Source organism: Lampris incognitus, chromosome 1 (genome assembly GCF_029633865.1).
Source record: "Lampris incognitus isolate fLamInc1 chromosome 1, fLamInc1.hap2, whole genome shotgun sequence".
Lineage (NCBI taxonomy): Eukaryota > Metazoa > Chordata > Actinopteri > Lampriformes > Lampridae > Lampris > Lampris incognitus.
Genome location: NC_079211.1, coordinates 96,286,304 through 96,297,443, shown reverse-complemented (window position 1 = coordinate 96,297,443; position 11,140 = coordinate 96,286,304). Strand labels below are relative to the sequence as shown.

At 48.5% G+C, this 11,140-nt stretch overlaps 1 protein-coding gene across 1 annotated transcript in view; it reads right to left on the bottom strand.

The window, feature by feature from the left end:
* Positions 1-307: 307 nt before the first annotated feature.
* The window catches only part of aopep (aminopeptidase O (putative)), a 60,513-nt gene continuing 49,680 nt past the window's right edge, over positions 308-11,140 (bottom strand). The window contains exons 14-15 of the mRNA XM_056278386.1: positions 10,955-11,104; positions 308-1,004 (exon numbers count right to left, since the gene is read on the bottom strand). Of these exons, the coding sequence (XP_056134361.1) occupies positions 10,964-11,104 (141 nt within the window). The 3' untranslated portion in view covers positions 308-1,004; positions 10,955-10,963. The remainder of the gene's footprint in view (positions 1,005-10,954; positions 11,105-11,140) is intronic.

The window sequence follows — 11,140 nt, the reverse complement described above, 5'->3', positions numbered from 1 at the left end:
ATCAACAACTTCAAGTCAGGTTAAAAAAACAGTCATTATTAGGCTGTAAAGTCAGTAAGACCATATAAGTCAGGACAGCAACTCGATGGTTGATGGTCATCAGTACACGAGTTATACACAGCCCTTTGTTAAAAAAAATAAAATTAGTCATACTCAATGATGCTATCCGGTATGACACGGACACTGGTTGTCGCCTGTAGAGAGATGAATTAACGCTGCCTGGGTGGGGGGGGGAGTACTCAGGAGACTATTCCTGACAAGCGTTTACAGGATGAGCATAAATAAACACCATGCATTTATTCTTGGATTCAATTTCTTTATTGTGCCACTTTACATAAATGCCATTATAAAGAGTTTTCACTATGAACTCATTCAGAGGAAAACCAAAAAAAAAAAAGGCTCCACATCCCTGGTGCGCAACACTGTGCAGGCATAGTAGCTGACAGGAATATAATTCACATGTAGGAAAGCGCTGACAGCGGACTATCTCGTCTCGTGTATTTTCCACAGCTTGTGATTACGAGGCAGGCTGAAGTAATAAGTTGCGTAGGAAAACATGACTCACCTGGAAGTGTTTCAAGGCTAAACGCGTAGAATCGCGTCATCGCCTCAGACTAAACACAAATTTTGCACACGTGGATACACAGACAAGCCAGCTCGACTTAAACGTGGCTGGAAATACGACTTTCCTCATTTCCACTCATCAGCATCACCGACACTGTTCAGGAACGTTGTGAAGATTCAATTAGATTTTTTTGTAATGGTTTCTCCTGAAGCCACACAGGCCCGGAAGACCGACCGATGCCGCTTTGTCCCGCAGTACAACCTTGCATTCGGTACTGAGTGCGAACGCAACGGCCTGGTGTCGTGTCGAACGAGGCTGTGCGGTTGCTGGTGGTTTTCGTTGCATTGGGCCTCCTCCAGAGGCGGAGGAGCAGCACGCTGGAGCCTCCCAGGTCTCTTATTTGCCAAGATCCGGTCGTCTCCGGCCATAGTCAACAAACCTGGAAAATAGACGTGTGCAAATCAGTGAATTAGAGAACTTCTCTCACACGTCTACATGTCCCTGCAGGTATCGACCTGATCTGTAAACAGGCATCCCAACGCCACCCAACACGGACAAAAGATCCCGTTTTAGATGATATCACAACACAAACATTCGATAAGCGAGAGAAACTCAAAACATGTGTAGGTAAGGTATGTGATCATCCCCATCTACTGACGCTCTGTGTTGACTGAAGGTCACTCGGTGTTTTGGGGGGTTTCCCCCCCCCCAGCTCGTTCAGAGGTGCATTCAACACATTTTCTGACCCATTTGCACACATGATATGACACAACAAGTTCACCTCAAATCGAGCAGACACAATAACAAACCAGTAAAAAAAAAAAAACGCGGCTATGATCGCACGCCGTGCAGTCCTTCAAAAAGGGTATTTAAACACGAACTTTGTATTTCCAATTGCAGCGAAATACTCCAGGCCATTATTTGCATGCACTATGCAGATTCTGCACATGGCGCTGCACAGTCCGGTCCCTCAGTTTAGGGAAGTCTTGTGCATAATGCATTTGGCTGCTGGGACAGTGGTGAGCGGCCTGGACTCCTGTTCCTGCTGAACTGAGCCAGTGATTCTGTAGGACTGATTATCAGTTCAGTAGGCACGGGAGGCCAAGCTCCAGTTTTGTCTTTTTTATGTTGTTGTTTTTTATGTTGTTTTTTCCCCCCCCTCCTTTTACAGCCTCTCAAATCTCCACAGGCTCAGGGCCTGATCTCACTTTGCCCGCGTTCAGCTCACGAGAAGCTCTAGTTGGCCGTGGGCACTTTTACAGTGACGATAATGAGTCGAAATGAAACACTAACTCCGTGGGGAATAAGCGTCAGGCAGTGGTCCGACTGGTCCGAACCCATAAAGACCCGCGCTGGGTTTGTTTAGACTGTTAGTCACTGCCGGGGTTGCACCAGATGATGGAAGATGTGATTGACGGAGAGGAAACCTCACTGCCACCGGGGCCAGCCAAACCGCCGCTGGGGTGGCAGGAGTTGAAGAATCTCATTCACATACCGCTTCAAGTTATCCACCGCTGTCGGCACAAATGCAGACGTCGTTTTAACTTCCTCTAAATGAAAGTCCACATTTTCCATGAGGAGTATGCTTATTAAATTACTTGAAACAAAAAATAAATGGCAACGTACATGCACAAAGAGGGTGTGTGCAATGCGTGTGTGTGTGCACTAAGGGAGGGGGGGCACATTTTATATTCAGCGCCTTTGTGCAATATTGCATTGTCCTTTGATGTGCAGAGCACCATTTTCATCCCATTACAGTGTAATAAATCACTTTTCAGATAGAGGCTCTGACGGCAATTTCTTCTCTTTCTTTTTTTTCTTTTCTTTTTACAGGCCTTTGATGGTCATTACTCTTAACAGGCCCTAAATATAGGTCTAAAACTGGCAGGCTCCACATGGCCCTCATTTCTAATTCACACATCTGTCCTCGTTTACTTGCCATTTTGTCGCCTTGAATATAGAGGGCTATATTACCTCCCCCGCTACTAATATTCAGATTTGGCAAAAGACTTGAGTGACCAGTTTTAAAATACATTTTGGCCATCTGTCATCCTTTTGACTGGGGAGCGATCGGACTGGCAAAGCTCAGCACTGCAGTTTAGCCAATATATAATGGCCTGCATAATATGCCACAGCTAATATTGTGCCCTACACCCAATGTCAAAGTAAACTTTATATTACAGCCAGTTTTGCACTTTCTACTTTAAGCGGAATCAATAATCTAATCTGCAGCTGCCCATGTGCTGACACCGCCGTGACACCGGCGACGGCTGTTTGCCAACAGCTCCACTTTCCAGTGATTTTCTCACCTTTTTAAGGTGGTATCCACTGAGAGTTTCTTTTTTTAACCAATGCCGGTCTACAACAAGGGGCCCATTAATCCAAAAGGGCTAATTTAGACGGCGAGAGGCTACTTTACATAGCCGTGCGATGGACCCGAGTAGTGTTTCAATCCTCATCTTGACTAAACTGGGATCTCGCCCATGTTGGCGAGATCCCATCCCTGACATGGTTGAGTGCACGTGCCACCATGCAACCGAGGAGTCCCGATTCTGTTTACATCTCTCAAGCGTTTTCAGCAATAGCACGTTTCTGTTTCCTCTCTCGTACTTCAAGTCGCAATGGCTGCATAAAGCACCAAGCCAGTAGACACGCGGTAGACTGTGAAGTGAAAATCGACATCGCTTACATCTTCACACCATTTCCCCATTCAAAGCCTTTTCTTGTTACTCCTCCATAATGTTGTAACATTTTCCTTGAGGATTTCTCTCTCTCGTGGCTTTCTGTCTGTCTGCAGGATACCTCGATCTGAGATCAGATAAACAATCGACACATCTCCAACAAGACTGCATGGATGCTTGTATCCGGCCAATTGCCCCACTCTTCCGAGCCGTCCCTGTCGCTGCTCCACCCCCTCTGCCGATCTGGGGAGGGCTGCAGACTACCACATGCCTCCTCCGATACTCGTGGAGTCGCCAGCCGCTTCATTTCACCTGACAGGGAGGAGTTTCTCCAGGGGGGATGTAGCGTGTGGGAGGATCCCGCTATTCCCTCCCAGTCCCCCCCCCCCCCCCGAACAGGCGCCCCAACCAACCAGAGGCGCTAGTGCGATGACCAGGACACATGTCCACACCCGGCTTCCCACCCCGCAGACACAGCCAATTGTGTCTGTAGGGGTACCCGACCAAGCCGGAGGTAACACGGGGATTTGAACCAGTGATCCCCATGTTGGTAGGCAACGGAATAGACTGCCACGCCACCCGGACGCCTCTGGACGCCTCTTTTTACTGCCCAAATGTGACTTGGTTCAAGGCCACACGTCCTTTAAGACTGATACAGAGTGCTATAGCGACCCTGGCACTGTCGGGCTTTTGATGATGATGACGGTGATGTTAGCCGGTGCTCTAGGACCGGCGGAATGGCTGCCTTTCACTTTAAACTGCACTTCATAAGTGTACTGAACCTGCATCCTTAACAGAAGTCCTTTTCTTTTTACGCTTGCAACAGGAGAAAAAAGACGAAGAGAGAGACGAAGAGAGAGAGAGAGGGAGCGATGGCGATAGAGCGAACGCAGGCAAAGCAAGACGCCCATGAACCGCTACCACGCAAAGGGAACGGGAGAAAAAGGCACAAAAAAAGAAAAGAAAAGAAGAAAAAAAGAGAAACAAGCTAGAAAACAGACGGAGCGGTAGAGTGGGAGAGATGATGAAAGAGAAAAGAGCGAACAACAGACAAAGCGGGAGAGCGTAGCGTGGGGCTCATTAGTAACATTGCACAGCACGTCAAGCTTGTGAGGAGGCCTCCGACTTTAATTCCTTGGAGTGAGAAAGTCTCCGCCGAGAAGTGCCGCAGACACACAGGCAGGAGACAGGTGGGGAGAAGCTGTGGGTGTGTGTGTGTCTCTAGGAGAGAGGAAGGATGAGGGAGGGCCAAAAAAGATAAGGGACACAACGGACGGTTTGGGGGGGGGGCAGTAGTGGAGGAAAAGGTAAGGGAGAAAGAAGCAGGTGAGCAAAGGAAGAGAGGACAAAATGTGTGAGGGAGAAACAGAGGCGAGAAGGGAAGGGGGGGTGTGGGGGTCTCTGGTAAACACAGACACTTCTAAGCATACCACGGTCCAACCGAGCTGTGAAGGAAGGCTCAACACAGACACACACACACAGAGTATTGTGTAAGTCTCCAGGAGCTCATGGCCGGCGGGGCCGCAGGTCCTCCCGCTCTTCACCCGCTCGGTGTCGTTTCTTTGTGCGCTTGTCTGGGGTCACGCTCTCCTCAGGTGCAGAACTTAGCCACTGTGAACAAAGAGGAGATCAATCACTGTTCACCAATCAGCTAAGCTCTGTACCTGGCTGGAGAGAGGTCACAAAGCCCGTCTGGCTGGCTGGTCGACGCACACGTGGACATCTATACACCCACACTCACACACTCACACACAAACTAAAATCATCAGTCGAAGCCCTCAGAAAGATCGTCTCGGGCATTTCACCCCGATGGAAGTTCATTTGTTTAACAGTAAATGATAAAACCCCCATTTTGTGCTGAATCACGGCGATGTCGTAAAGTCACAAGGTTTGGCGTGTAACGGAGTCTTGTGTAATTTATATACCGCGCTGGCAACCTTGCCTTCACTAAAAGGGACGCTGTGCCCCATTCCTTTTGGGGTTTTTTCCTACGATAGGCCTCTGAGGTTGGGAATAAACCTCGCCAGGCAATCTAGTTTGCAGCACCGACACATCACCGGTTGAGAGTGACCCCTGTGTTAGAGACACCTACGGCGCACCTCCTGATCCACCTCATCTCGCCTCGCCCTGCACCTCCGACCTCCTGATCTGCCTCACCTCGCCTCGCCCTGCACCTCCAACCTCCTGATCCGCCTCACCTCGCCTCGCCCTGCACCTCCAACCTCCTGATCCACCTCGCCTCGTCTCACCCTGCACCTCCAACCTCCTGATCCACCTCACCTCGCCTCACCCTGTACCTCAAACCTCCTGACCCACCTCATCTCGCCTCACCCTGCACCTCCGACCTCCTGACCCACCTCACCTCGCCTCACCCTGCACCTCCAACCTCCTGATCCACCTCACCTAGCCTCGCCCTGTACCTCCAACCTCCTGATCCACCTCACCTCGCCTCGCCCTGTACCTCCAACCTCCTGATCCGCCTCACCTCGCCTCACCCTGCATCTCCAACCTCCTGATCCACCTCACCTCGCCTCACCCTGCATCTCCAACCTCCTGATCCACCTCACTTCACCTCACCCTGCACCTCCAACCTCCTGATCCGCCTCACCTCGCCTCACCCTGCACCTCCAACCTCCTGACCCACCTCACTTCGCCTCACCTTGCACCTCCAACCTCCTGATCCACCTCACCTCGCCTCACCCTGCACCTCCAACCTCCTGATCCACCTCACCTCGCCTCACCCTGCACCTCCAACCTCCTGATCCACCTCGCCTCGCCTCAACCTGTACCTCCAACCCATCACCTTCACTCAGAGCGGGCCTGGGACCCACCAAGTCACACACTTGCAGGAAATCGTCTTTTAAAATTTCTCTGCGTGTGCGCGTGCGTGTGCGTGTGTGGTTGCCATGGCAGCTGCCTGGGTCAAGGCTGTGTGGTAATCCCTGGCAATGTGATTTTATCATAAGTCACAAATCAGCACGCCAGGAACCCTCACAGCCCAGACATGAAAGAACAAGATCTTCTCTCTCTCTCTCGCTCTCTCTCTCTCTCTCTCTCCCCCTGTCTGTCGTTCGATCCATCTCTGGTCCGTCTTCCCTGGCGCACCGAAATATGCACAAGACCCAAAAATGGAAAACGGACAAAAATAACAGGATTCTTCCGAATGTCTAACTTTCCCCCATTAGTTATAAATCTCTTTCCCTCGCTCCTTCCCGTGCATGTCATCCAAGTGCTTACATGATCGAGCTGACCTGTAGATTCTCTCTCTCTCTCTCTTTCTCTCTCTCTCTGTCTGTCTCTCTCTCTCCTCAACTCCTTCCTTGGGTACCCCTCTTCTCCTCTCCCGTTCGCCATGCTTGGCTACACCGGCGATATGCCCTCATTAAGCGGATCAAGAGGGATTCCAGAGGTATGCACAGGGGGGAGAGGGGGGGGGGAGCGACCAGGGAGGAAGAAATATGGGGGAGAGACCACCTCTCTCCTTTAAAAACACTGAGCAGGGAGGGCACCCTGACAGACATGTTGTTTTCAGTTAAAACCCTCTCAGCCCGCCTGTCTAATCCCACTGTACTGTCCGTTTGTGTGTGTGTGTGTGTGTGTGTGGTGTGTGTGTGTGTGTGTGTGTGTGTACACTCCGGAGAGGACAAGGTGAGACAAACTGAGAGGAAAAACATAACCCCGTCTCCCAACGTGAAAAGAGGCAGGGAAGGGGCTGGTTCATCCATCATTTTAATTGGAGAGCGATTTGGATCCGAGCCGAGTTGACCAGCACGATCCATCGATATGTGCAGAGGCTCCTTAGGTCCGAGGCTGATGGGGAACAACAGGATATAATAGGAGATGAATCTCTGGAAGGCTCCTCTCCACAGTCCACTCGGGCTATTCCCCACAATTGCCATTCCCCCCGCACTCGTTCTGAGACTACGGGGAGGTGTTCAGAGCGGCTGAGCGACGATGTCATCAGATCTGTGGGCACAAACAGACAGACAGCCTGTGTGTGTGTGTGTGTGTGTGTGTGTGTGTGTGTGTGTGTGTGTGTGTGTGTGTGTGTGTGTGTGTGTGTGTGTGTGTGAGTGTGAGGTGTTGTACGTCAAAGTGATTTATCAGGGGTGAGCCAGACAGAGCACTCACCTAGAAAGCCTTTCACATCCTGTGCAAAGGCATAAAGCTGTCCCTTTCTGTGGTGTGTGTGTGTGTGGGAAGATAAAAGCCTGTCTTGTGGTGGCTTGGTCACAGCCTGAAACAGGATTTATGGCTGTAAGTCAGTCAGGTTGATGTAGACAAGTTTTCAGCAACACCTCCCAACAAATCCAGTGCCAAGACTCCTGGGCCATGTAGGCCCTGCATGGGACTACCACTCTTTGAATGGAGACAACGAAAATGACGTGGCTGCTGTTGTCCGAAGAAAACAAAAGAGGCAAGAATCAAATGGTGGGTTTAAAGGAGGATACACTGGGACCCCACGTTTTGTTCTAAAGCAGTGGTACTCGAACTTTTTGGACCAGCCATGACCTCGGATCACATCAACGCATCCAAGTAGCACCTGCAAGCATCCAATTTACTAAGCTACAGAAAAACCTCTATGGCTAATATGAGAAAAAGGTGCACATGAGACACACACACACACACACACACACACACTTTGCTGACAATTACAACCATACCTCCAACACTGTACTCCATGATATATGATGATATGATTATACTGGTTGAGTAAATCACGAATTTGGGATGGCTTTAATTAACCTTTGCCAATTTTTCAGATCATAAAACAAAATTTTCAGAGCCATCAGGACCTACCACAGTTCAAGATGTATTGTCCTAGACAGACGGGAATCAAACAATATCAGCTGTATTTAATGTTTGCTGAGGCTTTTCAGCTGAGTGCAAAGTAAGGTTCATTAGATGGAATAAGAAAGTAGAAATTTTAGTTGCTAAAAAAAAAACAGAGCAAAGACCAGAATCGAGTCATTTATAAGACCAGGAGCTTAGTAAGGCCAATGCATTTGATCGTGGCTGTTGCTCATGGGAGGGAAGGACGTTCTAGAGGTAGACCACCACCCAAGGACCAAGACCACCGGTTCAAGTTGGTAGACTGAAACATGTGCAGTTTACGAAAATCTAAAGAAAGAAACTACAAAGATGACATCCACATCTTCCCTCCTCACCGTGATACAGTGGCACAGGGGCTAACGGGCAATATGGAAAATATCATTATCACGATAATCGATGAGAATTTAACACAATGTTGATATATATATATATATATATATATATACAATATCTGCCTACATGTGCAAGAATACCATATTTTAGGATCAACTAAAGTTTATCACATTGAACTGTTGTAATGTAAAGTATAATATTAAACCAAAACTAGTTCTCACATAATACTTCCTCAAACATTGCAGACCCCATTTTGTGCAAAATTTTAGATTATATATTCTTTATCATTAATTCGGACAATAACATTGTGTATCTTGATATGACAATATCCATATTTCACCAGGATACCACACCATTGAAGGAAAAGTGATAAGATACTGGACCCCCAATAAGGCTCCAGGGGCTGCAAAGTGAAGGGGAAGTTTGCCCTTTGACCTCCACGAGGGGTGCATTTGCATTGACTTAGGTATGTTGATGATAAGAATATTTAAAGACGGGCATATCTCGGTTGCCGGCATGATAAAAGTGGTTGTTTTCCATGTTGGGCATGCCTTAGCAACAAAACCACTATCTTATAATCTAATGGGTCCTTCAGTTCAATTGAAAAAATATAAGTATTGGGCGTCCAGGTGGTGTGGCAGTCTATTCCAGGGATCGCCAGTTCAAATCCCCGTGTTACCTCCGACTTGGTTGGGTGTCCCTACAGACACAACTGGCCGTGTCTACGGGTGGGAAGCTGGATGTGGGTATGTGTCCTAGTTGCTGCACTTGCGCCTCCTCTGGTCGGTCAGGGCGCCTGTCTGGGGGGGGGGGGGTAGTGTGATCCTCCCACGTGCTATGTCCCCCTGGTGAAACTCCTCACTGTCAGGTGAAAAGAAGTGGCTGGAAACTCCACATGTGTCAGAGGAAGCATGTGGTAGTCTACAGCCCTCCACGGACTGGCAGAGGGGTGACCGGGATGGCTCGGGTGAGTGGGGTAATTGGCCGGATACAATTGGGGAGAAAAACGGGGAAAAATCCAAAAAAAGAAAAGAAAAGAAAAATCGAAGTATTGAGTATTTTATGAATTATATTCAATATATTTATTGACAAAAGCTCTGATTTTGAAAGAGACAAGTGTTGTTTGATGCACAGAGTCAGATCAGGAGTCAAGACTTGGAGTCGAGGGTCAAGTATGGATCAGTGTAATGGCCGGCACTTGTCGGTCAGAATTGTCTAAGGAAGGGCATGACTCCAATGAAAAGATCAACACCTTCAAAGAGACTTGCATTCACTCCATTCATTGCTTCCTTTGTCCATTTCTGTGTGTTTTCGTCCCCACGCCTTTCTCTCTGTCTGTCTAAACCCATAAATTTCTATTCACCCCCCCATTCGGATGGGTGGGTTGAGGGTTGGGGAGTACCAATAAACCCCTCACTGTTTTTAGAATCCCAAAAGCCCAGTGGGTGATACTGCGGTTACTCTCTCTCTCTCTCTCTCTCCTCTCTCTCTCTCTCTCTCTCTCTCTCTCTCTCTCTCTCCTCTCTCTCTCTCTCTCTCTCTCTCTCTCTCTCTCTCTCTCTCTCTCTCTCTCTCTCTCTCACCACACACACACACACACACACACACAGAAAGAGAGAAGGAATTTCAGGGTAAACAGTGTAAAAATCACCGCACTCCCAAGTGGAGACTTTCTCTCCAGAGCCCATCAGAAAATGTTCGCTGACCCGTGATCTCTCCCTCTCTCTCACTCTCTTTCGTTTGTTTGAGGAACACATTCCCAAATTCCTTCCCTGACAAAACACATCCTGACAGCACTGCTGTGAAACCACAGAAAAGGCCCCATTCTGAGCCTACACACAGGCTTGAGCACACACACACACGCACACACGCACACACTGAGGGCTCAGAAAGGAATGTGCAGCAGAGGTAGCCAAGTGACTTGAGGGTGGACTGTCCACTGGGGCAGATGCAATCGGGATCGATCAAACAAAGATTTCCTTTATAAAGGCCATTTCGGAGCAAACTAGCTAGCTAAGAAGTGGACGCACATATCTTATTTGTAAAATTGTTGTTTGGAAAAAATAGATTAATGAGAACTATTTCTAACTGTCATTCTAGGTGTGCATTAGGGGGTGTCAAAATAAACTGTAATTCACAATAATCGTGGCATTAAGGCGAGGTGGTAATATCGTGTAAAAACTCTGGCTACAATAACATGGCATGCAAAAAAATACATAGCCCTAGCAGTGGAAACATATTTAGCTGAGCTCTCAGTGCTGTGCTGGTACTGCTTCAAACTGTGAGCTGTTTTATATTGTTATACATCGTTCCTTTGCCCAAAGAGCTTAGAAACCGAGAAATGTACCTGTCTACAGAAAGCATTTGGCTGCAAATTGGGTGAAGGACTGAATGTGCAGCACGTGGAAGCTCGGTTTCCAGGAATATGACATGGATGCCGCGACATGGCTATGCATGAGAACTGTGACACCATGTGAGGGTACAAGAGAGCAGCCTCAGCTCCTTTTTAGCCAGCGAGTGTGAGGTGGATGAGAGTGACTACCTGCAAATGTCATAGGATCATCTCCTCCACCACCTTGCGGGCAGACTGGTCCAGTTCCTCCCGAACCAACGTGAGACAGCGATGGGCCAGAGCCTGCTGTTCAGGGTCTTCCTGTAGCATCAGCTCCCCATACAGATACACACCCATGGCCTGGAGCACACACACACACACACGATTATTTCATTT